General features: G+C 44.3%; 1 protein-coding gene across 2 annotated transcripts in view; it reads right to left on the bottom strand.

Moving 5' to 3' along the window:
- Positions 1–14,379, bottom strand: part of NR4A3 (nuclear receptor subfamily 4 group A member 3) — a 39,086-nt gene that overhangs the window by 6,407 nt on the left and 18,300 nt on the right. For both annotated transcript variants that reach the window (XM_046682285.1, XM_046682295.1), the window contains exons 6-7: positions 11,083–11,282; positions 8,462–8,640 (exon numbers count right to left, since the gene is read on the bottom strand). In XM_046682285.1, the coding sequence (XP_046538241.1) occupies positions 8,462–8,640; positions 11,083–11,282 (379 nt within the window). The remainder of the gene's footprint in view (positions 1–8,461; positions 8,641–11,082; positions 11,283–14,379) is intronic.

The following is a 14,379-nucleotide window of genomic DNA, read 5'->3' as shown; positions in this document are numbered from 1 at the left end:
AGAGACACTCCTGTTAGAAGCCAAAGGCACCTTCTTTGTTGTTTTCAACAGCTGCTGGATTTGTGGCTTCTTTACTTTTTCAAAAGGGCTGAGATAAAATTCAGTCTCCATGCAAACTACTGCCAGCAGCCAGCTAGATTTTCAAATCACTAGGGAGTCACTAAGTGTCTGGGGCCTTCCTAGCAATTTGAAATTCCTTAAAACCCTAATCACTGACATTTTAGTTTAAGGGAGCCCCTTTCTTCTTGTAGGTTGGTCAACATGGCTGCAGAGCCGATATACAGAGAGTTCATAAATTCTGGGGGAAATCAGACATGTGGATTTTCCTCCTTCCTAGAGAATTATACACAGATTTTAGTTTAAGATCTTTGTCCACCATGAAACAAAACAAACTTCTCAGTATTTCTTGCATTTTGATCTCCATCATTTTTATACAATACTTCAGTATTTTAACTCGGCTTGACGTATTCAAAACTTTAAAATACAACTTATAGAAATGGTTAAGTAATGAATTTATGTGTCATAACCATAATATATATGAATTAGAAAGAACCTGAGTCATTTAGTTCAAACTCTCACCTAAGACAAGAATCTCTACTACAAGATACTACAGAGAGAGTGCCCGGCACCAGCTGGACTGGGGTTCACTATTTCACTCTGATAATAAAAATATATGTAATAGCACTTTATGTTATACTCTTTTACTTAGATTATTTTATCACACCCTTACAATAACCCTGTGAATTAGGCAGGATAAAGACTTTACTTAATAGATAAGAAGGTTAAGGCTCAGAGAGCTAAGTGACTTGCCCACGGTCAAAATTAACAAGTGGTGAATTTCCTTCACTCCCAGTCCAAAGATATTTCTATGATACCAGGCTGCCCTGAACATTATGTTAGAATGTTCCTCCTCATCCTGAGAGGAACTCAGCCTTTCTGTAACTCCCTCCTACTTTCTGTGTACCTAATCTGCTAATTGGTTAATTACTTCTTTCAGCAAATATTTATTGAGTACCTGTTCCCCTGCCAAGCAACGTTATAGCCACTGGAGTTGGAGCAGTGAACAAAACAGACAACAGTCACACTCCTAACCTGTGTGGTGTGAGTATCTAAAGATACTGTCAGATTCTTGCGCACTTTAGCTACCCATGCCATAGACACAGTGCATGTCCCTGGGGGCATGGACTGTAGTTGCTCACCATTGTATCTCTGGCACCAAGCCTATTACATAGGAGACACACAATAAATATCTGTTAAATGAATATGTAAATGGAGGATTGAGGACCTCTAAAATATGATTAAATGAATACTAACTGTGTAGGTTGCTCAGAACAGATATACAAGTTGGGAGTTATTAAGAAGCTAACAACAGAAAGAATTTTACAAACTCTAAAACCCATCACATCAGAAGCTTTGGAGCCAGATTTCCTGGATGTAAAGTCTCACTCTACTGCTTATTAGCTGGGTGACTTTGGGCCTCTTTCCACATTTGTAAAATAGGGCTAATAATGGTATCTGCCTCATGGGTTGTTGTGAGAATTAAATGAATTAATACATGTGAAGTATTTGGAACAATGCCTAGAATATAGAAGGTACTTAATAAATATTAGCAAGTATCCTCTATGTCCCAAACTCAACTCATTAACTTTCCCTTCAAACCAGCCACTTCTTTGAGTTGGTCTGTTAATGATTCCACAATCCTCACCATCACTCTCATAACCATCTCTAACAAGTCCTTCCCCAGCCCACCATATTTAATCCATTTCAAGAACTTTGGTTATCATCTCTGTGATGCTCCTTGCCTCTATCTCCTCTCAATCTCACTGCCTCTGGACCACGTCTTCAATATCTGTTACCTAGACTGTTTTAATAGCTTTTGACTGGTCTCTCTGCTTCCCATCTCTGCTGCAATCCATCCCAAGTACTTCCAAATCTATTTACTAAACAAGATTAAACAAAATAACACAAGTAGAGCCCTTGGCACAGTGCCTGGTACTAAGTATTTAAAAATGGTAGCTGTTATTAATTTCATGGTGTCCTAATTACCAATGGATTCCTTTGTCCCTTGATACTCAAATGTGGTCCCTGGACCAACAGCATCAACATCACCTAGTAGTTTGTTAGAAACGCAGAATCTCAGGTCCTGCCTGAGACCTACCTCATTAGAATGTGAAATTGAACAAGATGCCTGATGATCTGCATACTCATGAAAGCTGGAGAAGCTCTGCTCTAGTCAATCCTGGTCCCTATAAGACGCTTGAGCCAGTCTACACCTACTGTTCATCGAGTCTCTGCTTCTAAAACTCACTCTCCAAGGCAGGAACTCCCTTCCCACACTGATTATTACGATTTCAAATACTTCTATTAGAAAGTTTTTTTCATATTGAGCTAAATTTTGCCTTCCTACATTTCCCAGTTCTCCCTCTTAGGCCCATACAAGAAACCCGAAATTCTCTTCCTCACGGCAAAGAGCAGGGGATGAGGAAAGGGGGTGATGGTAGCCAACAGGAGCCCCAATGAGGAAAAGCAATTCCTTTTCCTTTTGAGCAGGTCTTAGAGCATAGGCCAACCCAGTGACAAAAATAATGCCGGTCCAGCCAAAGGGGAAGGAGAAGAGGGCTCCTCGGGGGAGACGTGTGTGTAACTCAAACACCAACAAACAGGACTGCCTGCCATCAGCTCCACTTCTTTCTCTGAGATGTCATCTCGCTGCTACTTCTCATGTCATATAAGACATTCTTTACTGATGGGCAGTGCCAGAGACACTGAGCCCACGCCCATCAGGAGCTACAAGTTGGTCAGCAGCCTGTGCGGAGGCTGTCATAGTGCTTTTCAGTCTGTCTGTCTTTGATTTATTAGAGTAGGTGTCTGTCTCCCTAGCAAGACCACAAACTCTTTGACGGTCAGGGATTGTATGCCTGGCATATAGCAGATGCTCAATAAATTTTACTGAATTAATCTGAATTGAAATAAGGTAGTTCACAGAAATTCGGACGATTTTCTAATAACAAAGTGGTGGGCTAAAAATAGTTAATTCAGATTTTCCTAATTTGGGAGACTTTCTGATATTTACAATTAACCCATTCATTCAACCAATAATTGCCATGTGCCAGACACTTTTAAATGCTAAAGTAATTATAAAGATGAATAAGACTCTCCCTGTGCTTAAGAAACCCAGTCTAGTTAGAAACAAAGACACAAAGAAATCACTTAATATGATGAGTATATGCAATTGTATGAATGCATGAACATTTTTATGAGTTTTTAGAGAGGAGAACAGCTAGCTCTTCCAGGAAGTAAGACATATAATATTTGGGATAATAATAATGAAGGTTCATCTAATATTTTTTTCTCTGCAAAGTACACATTAGCTCATTCACTCTTTACAAGAAACCTGCAAGTAGACATCATCATCCCTGTGAAAAATGAGAAAACTGAGATTCAGAGAGCATAAGGAACTTGCTGAAGATTGCATAGCTAGGAAAAGTCAGAGTGAAGACCTGAACTCAGATCTCCAACTTCCAAATCTTATAACAACCGCCGCCCCCCAACCCCCATGCCTTTTTAAAGAAGTATATTGCCCTGCCAGGTTTTATACTTATATTTCCTTGCAATGTAGCTTATCGCTATATATGATACAAAACAGGGTAACCAGGTAACCATTTAGAGAGACGAAGGGAGCTCTAGGAAGACAGGTGGTGGATGGTGTGGCAGGATCAGCCACCTGCCTGGTCCTGCTACATCACTGTTTCATTGCTTTCTGCCCTGGGTCTGCCTTCATTCCTTCCTCCTCCTCAGTCTTAGAATTCATGCTCCCATAAGAGCAGGAAAAGGACCACGGGTGGAAGAGAAAGGAGGCACCTTCTCACCTTACAGAAAACCTGAGTAGGGAAAAGAAAGCCACGCGAAACATTCTTTTAAGGTAGTCAGTGATCTGCAAAATGTCATTTGGGCACTCGAGAGTCCCTCCACCATCTGATCCAAAACCTTTCCAATCTTATTTACCTTTTTACCATGTGGGAAATGTATGTTACTCTGAGATTAGGTCATAACACCAGGCCATAAGACAAATATCACATAGAATAAGTTTTTTCCCTGAAAATCCTTCGAATTTCCCCAAAGTCCAGGACATGCTCTAAGGATCCACCACCAGAAACAGAGAGGCCATGACCCACAGTGGATTCCTGTCTTCTCTCTCATGCTCACTCCAGAACAGTCATTGCGTGTAACAGCCTGCACACTCTTTTAATTTTTCTCTTCTTTTTCTTGAGATTATATGTGTGATTTAACACATGTATAGTGCAACTCCACGGGACCTGCTTTTCCCTAGAAAGCACTGACGTGTTCCACTGCCATGCCCTTGCTATGCTGTTTCCTTGATCTGGAATGTCCTTCCTTTGTATCTTCTCATGTCTAGATGCCACCTCCTTGGGAAGCCATTCATGACCAGCACCTCCATTTTTCTTTACCCCAAAAATGCTAGCAGTAATCTGGACTTCCCCTGCACTGAATCTATCCCTTTTAAGCACCTGAGTGCTAACCACCACACGTCTAGTTCATTACATCATTATCATATATGACCTCCTCAGAGATTATATACTTTCTGACAGCAGAATTCACACATGCTCATCTTTGCATTAGGGACTGCCACTGTGCGTGACATAGAGTAGCCCCTCAACATTTACTGAATGAACGGATACTTACAAAATGGTAATTCCACACTAACTTTCTATTTGGGGGTTTCTTATTTATTAAACATAATTAACTGCCGCTAGATATCATGGGTAATCCATCAGAAGCAGAGCATTTCCGTTACTCCTGAGTCAAGGATGTGGCACTGACAAAAGGGAATAGTTAGGGCAGATGAACTGGGGACTCAACATTCGACAACCACAACTGTGGGGAAGTCCCTTTGACTGTAGGAAAGGAGAGAGATCTGAAAGAAACCATTTCCTGCCCCACCTCTCTACCTAGTTTTTCATGAGGGCACATAGAGAGAGCTAGAGGAAGAAGAAAAAAAAAAGAATTAGAGAACAAGGCATGTTTGTGCAAACCACCAATACTGTCCAGATTCTTACTAATTTTCCTGGAAGCAAGACTGGCTAAACTTCTAAGACCTCATTTCCTTTGCATGAGGTTTAGGAGCAGACAACTTGGGGATGAATTTTCTGCTGCCAATGGCCCAACTGATATTCCACAATCACTTTGTATGATCAATGGAGCTTACTCAGAAGTCAAGATTTCATGGGAGCATATTCAAATGAGAAGTAATATCCACAGCAATGGATGCTGCTGTTTCCCAGGCATCGCCTTTTCTGCCGTTTCCTGATGCTTTCGCACATTTCAAATCCCCTCCCAAAAGCAAATCACAAAGAGAGTACTGTGGGGTCCAGAAATGAGAGATGAGGGGCTTATGGATTAGAACCACAACGCCTATAACAACCTGCTCTGCACAGGCTGGCAGGACTGGGGGCAGGAACTGAAACAACCCCATAAAGGAGCTGGCCCATTACAAGTGCTCCTAAGGGCAGCTTAATTCCTTAATCTCATTGTCCTTCTTTGAGCCTCTCTCTCAAGCATCCAAGGAGATATTCACCAAACATACTGCCTTCTAAAGCCACCACCTGTTTCCTCATGCCGCTGAGTTTGATTTTGGACTACCTAGGGTTACCAAGGGGAAGGGGCAGGCATGTGCCTAATTTGAGGGTGTCCCTTTCACCATCCCTTCAGGATGGAATGTAGGTGGATTCAGTGCCAAATCTGAATCCAGTTTGGCTACATGACAAACTTAATTTTCTGTAATCCTCCCTGCCGCCTCCAGAATAGATGTTATTATGCCCATTTCACAGATGAGGAAACTGAAGTTCAAAGAAATGAAATGCATTACTCAAGAGAACATACTTATCAAATATGGGACCCCAGATTAAAGCCTGGGGGTGCTGGATTCCAAAGTCCACGCCTTTTCTGCCATGCCAAACTGCCTGCTCCCTGAGCCAGTCTCCACGTAATGGGCAGCGGGCTGAGGAGCAATAACTGCAGGACACACAGCAAATTGAAGGCAGAGACCAGACTGGCACCACCTTCTCCTAATTCCTACTACATATTCTCGGCACTGAACTGCCAATCTCTCCAGGCTGGGACTGCTGGCACCCACATGTCGTCGTGCCAGAGTTGTCTATTAACTTTTACTTAAAAACGAAAAAAGATATCAGCCTCAGAGCCCCCCTCCTCCTAAACCACAGCTCTCACACCCAGACTGGACTTTTTCCTCTTAGTCTCTTTCCTGCTAAAATCTGCACTCGAAACCATCTGTCAGGGTAGATCTTACTAAAATGCCAGCCTGGCCAGGATGCTCCCCTGGTCAAAACTGTCTCTGGATCCCACTGCTCTCAAGATAAGCTCCCAGCTCCTCACCTAGGTGGGAAGGGTTCTCAAGCCCTGCCCCACCCTTACCTATCACATCAGTCTCATTTCTCATCCGGCCATTTTTTTAGCCATTTACTTCCTGAAACTTACAACCACCATATGTTCAATGGCCTTAGCAAATTTTTATTTTTGCCTAGAATTCTCACTCCTTCCATTTTAGCCTGGAGACATCCTATGCTTTTATCAAGGACCAACTCATGTTGCCTGTTTTGAGAAGACCACCCCACCTTCAGTCTCTCGGCACTCCGTACCCACTCCCAGATCCCCACCACGGCACTTCACACCTGGCCCCACATGCTTTAGTTTGCATTTTCTATCTCCTCCGGGGATGCGTGTATCATCTCTGAAAACCCACTGACATGCAGCAGAGTGCCTAGATCAGTGAGCCCTTGCTGATTAACTAGCCTCAACACCCATTTCCGTGGAAATGCAGCAATGTACTGGTTTTATTTACCGAAAGCCGAAGCTGGCTCTAGTTTTTGTTTCTGTTTTTTTAAATTAACCAACCTCATTACTTTCTAGTTTTGAATGTGTAACTGGCCTAGAAAGAGCGGAGTGGTTTTGAAATTAAGCTGAAGAGCTGTAGTTGAAAGGTAGCCTTTGTACCAATTTCACTGTAGTCCTGCTGGAGTAACATGCCTCTGCCTTAAATGTGCTTATTTTCTTCAGGTGCTCCCATAAGCCATTTGAAAGCCCTCTAAATTGAATCCTACTCGTGGACACTGCCTTTGTTTTTGTTTTGTTAATGGCTCCTGGAAGTCTCTGGCAGCCCCATCAAAAAACGGGAGTTTCTCCTCCTGGACCAAAGATCAGGAGGAGTGAGGTTCCCCTAGGAATACGGAGGGAACATGCTGGTGTCTGATTCCTACCGTAGCACACGCCATTTACTTTTCTTTGCGATGTAAACCATTAAACAATGAACCAGCCTGACCTCTGAAGCACTCAGACACATCTCCTTTTAGCTAACAGAAGATGTCCCAAGAAGGTGCATGTAAACAATCCACATTTCTGATGCGTCAGAAACAAGGGTCCGGCTGCACAAAAGGAGGCATTTGGTCCCCTGCAAAACTCATTACCTGCCTGAAAAACATGTTTTCTACAGCCAAGAGCATATCAAAGCTGAAGCTTAATTCTCAGTCCAACAGCCTAGCCTGTGCTTGGGTCTGATGAAAAGGATGGGAGGTGAGCCCCAGGTCTGGTTTGCCTCTTCTGGGGCCTCCCCCTGCTGTCACAGACTCACCAGGCCTCATTCTGACCGAGAAGGATGAGACAGAACAGGAAACTCTGAATGTGGGGAGGGGCAAAGGGAGTTAGTGCAGCTACCGGAGATGGCATGCCCTCTCTTACCCAACATGCCTTTCTCTTTCTCTTTCTCTTTCATTCTGCCTTGGGATCCTTTATCTCCCAAAAGATAGAAAGGGAGAGACATCTAGGGGGAGAAAGGCATGATATAGAAGTTGAATATGTTTTAGGCTTCTGGTTCTTAACTTTTAGAAGTTGTTGAGTTGAGCCATTTTTGCTTTTTACAAACATCCATTTTTCTCAGTTCTCTGCCAATCAAAGTTGTTAAATGAAGCTGTATTTAAATAAACAACGACATGTTTTCTATGAGCGCAGTTCTGTGGTCTTACTTTGGCTCACTAGCCAAGGACTGGGGAGAGGGGAAGTCTTGCCCCTCTGCCCCACAGGAACGGGAGGTTGAGGTCAATTTCCTTCGAAACCCCCTGTAAAAATAATCCTGACGCAGTCCAACTGTCCACAGAGCTCCTGTGGAAATTTAGATTTTCATACATTGGTTTGTTGACAATGATAATTCAACAGACTAGGAATCCTCTTTCCTGGAAGTTCATGGCAGTAAGTTGCAGATGTATGTCTCTTTGGTTAAATGAGGTTAAACTCAGCAAATTTCAGAAAAGTGACAGTCACTTTCCTAATTTTCTGGTGTGTGTGACAGCCAAAGTCAGAATCTACCTTAACCCAGGAGAGGAGAGCAAGGGGGACACGGTTGCTTGGGGCGACAGCAGGGGGTGCTCACCTGTGATCATGCTCAGTGCTGACAGGCATGCTAAGGCTTGGATATCCAGGTTCAGGCTCTGCAAACTTAAGGAAAAGTCTTTAATGGAGTCGAGCCACTCCCCAAATCCACGAAGGCACTGAAGTCGATGCAGGACAAGTCCATTGCAGAACACAAACTTATCTTCAGCAGTGTTCGACCTACAAGACAAAGTCGTGGGGGGCGGAGGATGGAGACACGTTAGACAGGTCTGTTCGGTCTGTCGGACAGGACACCATCACACCACAGAGATACCCGCACAGCCATGGGGCAGCGTTCAGAAGCAGTGTGGTGTTGTGAAACCTGCCCGGGCGCCCTCGAGGAAGAAGACCGGCACTCCAGGGATGCACAGCCACCACCAGGCGTCTGTGCTAACTTTCTTGCTGAGCATCAGCCCCCAGGGAAGCTGGCGGTGGGGCACCTGCTTTCTTATTACTAGAGTCAATTACTGGCTCCCCCTGGGACGGGACACAGAGGAGCAGGCGCTCACAGACTGTGGAAGTGAAGCCCAGTGCGCGGCCTCTGCCGTGAACATGAGACTGTTCTCTTTAGCGCTCCCTCACCAGGACTTCCCCCTCATTTCCTTGAATGTCAGAAACTGATAAGGCCTGACGCTAGACACTACAATTCCATTGTGCAGACTCTAAAAACACCGAGTCACTGCGACCGCCAGAAGTCAATCAGAAACTGACAAGCGCCTTAAAGTGAAAAGAGAGCTTATTTTGTATTACCCTCTCTGCTTTTAACAGGGGGGCTGCGGAGGGCTGTTTCTAAATCTGCCGTGATAGTTTATATTATGTCCATAATCATCCCACTCTTCTCTCTCTCATGAAAGACACCCTGAAACTTCTGGTGAAACATCACCACCTAGCTAAGGGGCCCTGGGCACTTCTAATCTCTCTGGGCTTCCTTTTCCTTATGTATAAAACAGGACTTCTAATTGCTACCTCCTACGATCGTTGTGGGAATTAAATAGAGTCATGTGCTGCATAACAACATTCAGTCAACGACGGACCACATATGCGACCGTGCTCCCATAAGATTAGTACCATAGAGCCTAGGTGTGTAGTAGGCTATGCCGTCCAGATTTGTGTTAGTCCACTCTATGATGTTCGCATAATGATAAAATCACCTAATGATGCGTTTCTCAGAGCATACCTCTGCTGTTAAGTGATGCATGACTGTAAAGTAAAAGATTTGAAAGCCCATGCCCAGTGCCTGGTACACAAGAGGAGCTTGATGAGTATCAGGCGTGACTAATTCTGAATTCTATGTGGTCCATACCTTAACTTTAGCTTTCCTGTAATTTTAATATCTCTTGCCACATATTTCTCTCTTATAGCCAATTGCATTAACAAATTAATCTCTCTTTAACCATGTTTCTTAGATGAATAGCTATATTCATTCATTCACTCTAGTATTTCCTGACCACCAATTATGTGCCATTCCAGGAGCCAGGCACGGAGAAAACTTGGTGAATAAGGCAAAGATGGTGTCTGCCTGCATGGAGCTTATTGCTTACTTAATCTTTTGTTGCCTGTCTAATGGATGACAGTCACATTGCTGGCCTGGCTCCTGCACACACCTCCCGGATTGGTTGTAATTGTGCTAATTACTGGCACTCTAGTTGTAACTCCACCTCTGTCTCTCTCACAGATGCCCCCCCTAGAGGTGCACACAGGACACAATGGTTCAGCCTCAGAGTTTAAGACCTGGACCTCAAACCTCGAGCATCAGAATCGCCAGAGCATGAATTAAAAACGCAGATTTCTGGACTTCCTCCGAGGTGGTTCCAAACCAAAACAGCTGGGAATGAGGCGTGGGAATCTGTACTTTGAGAGATTCTGGTAACACAGCGTGTGATTGGGGAGGGGGAGGTAGGGAAGAAAAAGAGGAAAAAGGTGATGCTTTTTCCTATAATATTTGGTGACATGTAGGTACCATCTTCTAAAAATATACAACTGCAAGGAAGATGGAATTTAAAATGCTATGTGTGGACTCTATGAGAGGAGCTTAGAGCCCAGGTTCTAGCTTTTTAAAAAATCATTGCCTCTTTGTATTTGGTGTCACCGAGCGTGATAGGCTGAACCAAATCTTTTGATCTAGAAGCTACACTCTCGGAGTAAACATTGGGGTTTGAGAGGCTGTGGGAACTCTTTAGAGCCCCACCTGGTGTACCAGAACAGTGACCTGTAAATAGAAACTGGGAGGTAAATGCAATGTTCAAGACGAACGCTTGCTCCTTGGGAATGCCTTATGCACCCTGAGAATCTCTCCAGATTCACAGAATGTGGGAGCTGCAAGGGCTTCGGAGGTCTCCAGGTCCGACCTCCTCATTGCACAAAGGACACTGAGTTTCCCAAGAAGCAAGTCACTTGCTCAGGGATTTACAGTAAGTCCGTATTAGATCTGAGACTAGAGCCCAGGATTCCTGGCAACCCGTCCAGCGCTCTGCTCACCGCTCAGTTTTTTAATGCTTGGTCATATTTCCCATTTCCTTCTTGAGCAAACTTTTCACCAATGACTCAGTAACAAACACAGCAGGTTACCAACTTCTTCAAAGGAAGGAGTGGACTGACGCAAGATAGAAGAATAGTAATTACCTGATGGAAAGTCTGAGAACAAACAGCTCCAAAAAGGCTGATTCTATAAGTAATGTCTGATCTTCTTTGGGGAGATCAGTAAATCCGGGAATCTTTTCTGCCCAGCTTCTGGATACATCAATGGAGGCTGTCAGAAGGTTGTAGAACTGTTGCACATGCTCAGCATCTGTGCCGGCAGCGGCCTGGTCAGTGGGGCAGTACTAGAATGCAAACCGTGGAGAGCAGCGTTATCTCAATTCATCAGCAAGAAGAGCATCTCTTGCAAATCGGCTCTTCCAAGACTGTCAACGCCTAAGTCCTTACTCTTAGGTCCCACAGTTTATAAAACCCTTTTGCATTCACAGTCTCATCTGATTCTCACAATGGTCCTGTGATATAAATAGAGTGAATTTTGTTACCACTTAAAAGACAAAGAAATATGCTTAAGTCCCATTAGTGCAGCGGTTTTCAATTTCGATTGCAATCATCTGGGGAGCTTTAAAACACACTCATGTCTGGGTCATACCGACAGAGATTCTAATTTCACTGGTCTGGGATGGGAACTGGTCATCAGGAATTTTAAGCGCCCCCCCAGGTGATTCCACAGGGCAGCCAGTGTTAAGAACCATCACCTCAGGGGTTTGTCTCTGGGTGGGCCTCCAGGATCTACTCATGCCACCAAAGCACAGCTATCTCCAAACAAGATGCTTAATTAGCCCATGGGTCTCAAAGTGTGGTCCCCGGACCAGCAGCATCAGCAACACCCGGGAATGTGCTCGGAATGACAATCTCAGGTCCCAGCCCAGAGCTACAGAATCGGAAACTCTGAGGGTAGGCCCAAGAAACTGTTTTATCCAGATGTCCAGGTGATTCTTATGCACACTGAAGTTTTGGAGTCACAGAATTAACCAATAGAAGAGGACAATGATTTTTGCTTGCTGTAGATGGATTCCTGTGAGATAAAACAAACCAGGTGGGGAGAATGTCTCTGGGGCAGGTCCCAGGCAGCTGTGTGCCATCAAACTCAGGACTTGTGGTTCCTTAGTTTAGTGAAAATTAAATACAATTAGAAATCAGTTCCTTGGTCACACTAGCCATATTTCAAGTGCTCAATAGCCACATGCGGTGTAAAACGTTTCCATCACTGCAGAACATTCTATTGGACAGCACTGATCTAGAGGGTCCCCAGAGAAGAAATGTACAGTGGGAACAAAGTCTCTGCCCAGCTTTTGGATACTCTGGTAGAGTCAGGGTTTTGCTTAAATCACCAGAGGAAAATCTTTCCTGCTTCAGGCAGGAAGACTGATACAGCAAGATAACAGTCAAGGACAACCAGCAACACAGACTTGAGAGATCCGCAGAGACAGTCACGTAAACACGCACATCATTCCCTTCACACCAACATAGCCAAGGGTTGCATCCCTGCTCTCCACTGATCTTCTGGGGAAACAGATTTTAATCCTGATTTTACAGGTGAGGAAACTGAGGCTCAGAGAGGCTAAAAGCCTCTCCCAAATGACATAATCAACAGCGGTATGGCCAAGACTTAAACACGGCCCTGTGATTTCCGGTCCTACACCTCCTGGCTGCTAGCATGTCTGACGTTACCAGCTGGCAGCCTGTGGGATAGTTTTAAAAAGCATTTCGCTTTGCTCTAATTGGAGGTCTCCAGGGGTGTGTTCATTTGGTCCCATTTTTCGTCAGCAGCAAGGTGACCGGCACATAATTGACCTTCAATAAATAGTCGTTAAATATTGTTCAATGAAATAGTCGAAGGCCTGCCTAGGCTTGCCTCAATGCCCTAACCTGGCTGGAGAGGAACAGCAAGTGAGCAGCCAGGTGCTTATCGTAGCACTACTCAGGTGTGAGGACATGAGCCACTTGTCTTTACTGTGTCTTTTTTTCCTTTGTGCTTTCCCAAGAGGCATCATGAAACAACAAAAGAAACATGAGACAAGAGGCCAGCTACTTTAATCCTAGATTTGCCCAGGGCCCTAATTTGTGAAATAACGTAGCTCTAACGCTTACTAGTTATCTGGGGTAAACGACTTCGCTGTTTTGAGCCTCAGTTTTCTCCTCTGTATAATGAGGACAATACCTTCCTTGACATTTTGTTGCAATGAGTAAATGTGATAATATATGTGAAGGGCCTGACATAGAACACGTGTTATTATTAACATCATTAACAAACGATGACAGTGCTGATACTGATAACGGTTATGAGACTTGGAGCCATCACTGTCCCTTGGCTTCCACATTTATAAAATGGGGGAAGGAGTTGAGCTGGAAGTTCACTAATTTTCAGCCCTGACTTTCTAGGAGCCTGTAACATCAGGTCCAGGTCAGAGCCCTGGCTCCCCTGTTCCCAATAACCCCACCCAGGGCCCAGATTCTGCGAAGCCCTGGATGTTCTGTGGCGTCATGGACCACGGGAGCAAAGTACTGGGGGAAGGAAACAGTTGTCCTCCCCACAGATATTCAAGGACGGCAGCAGGATCAGGGTGTCACAGACACTTGCCACCACCTCCTTTCAGCACACACAGTAGTAACTGGAGGAGAGTGTAAACAAGAGATTTTATTTTAATTTTTTACTTTCTATCCTTCTATGAATCTAATTCCATATGTTCTCCAAGGGCAGGATGAAAGTAAGAGCAGAACCACTTCTAGAAAGCTGCCAGCATTACATGTGAGACTCCCAAGTGAGCAAGAATATGGAGTAGAGGAAAGAAAGTTGGCTCGGGCAGCAGGTCATGGGGTCCTTCTCTGGGCTCTGGCACTGACTTGCTGTGCAACCCTAGACAAGTCACTTAACTTCTTTGGGTCTGTTTCTGCCTCTGAAGTAGGAAGTGACTAGACTAGCCGATTCCCCAAGATTCCTTCCGGCTCTTGCAGTCAGCTATCTTTCTGTTATTGATTTCTGGTTTAATTCCACTGTGGTTTGACAGCACACATTGCATGGTTTCTATTCTTTCCTTCGTTTTTTTTTTTGGGTGAGGAAGATCCACCCTGAACTAACACCTGTGCCAGTCTTCCTCTATTTTGCATGTGGAATGCTGCCACAGTGTGGCTGTTGAGTGGAGGAGGTCCACGCCCAGGATCTGAACCAGGCAACTGGGGCCGCTGAAGCAGCCACAGGGCCAGCCCACTATTTTTTTAAGTTTGTTAGGGTGTGTTGTATGGCCTAGATTATCGTCTGTCCAGGTGAATCTTCCATGGAATGGCTCTTGCATTGGATGATTCTAAACATTGCTAATCATACCAGGTATGCTGTTTTTGCCTAGAATTTCACACTAATTCAGTATTATCTTGTTTTAAAAT

The sequence above is a fragment of the Equus quagga genome, chromosome 1 (genome assembly GCF_021613505.1).
Source record: "Equus quagga isolate Etosha38 chromosome 1, UCLA_HA_Equagga_1.0, whole genome shotgun sequence".
NCBI lineage: Eukaryota > Metazoa > Chordata > Mammalia > Perissodactyla > Equidae > Equus > Equus quagga.
Note: the sequence above shows the minus strand (reverse complement) of the source record. Positions and strands in the feature narration are given on the sequence as shown.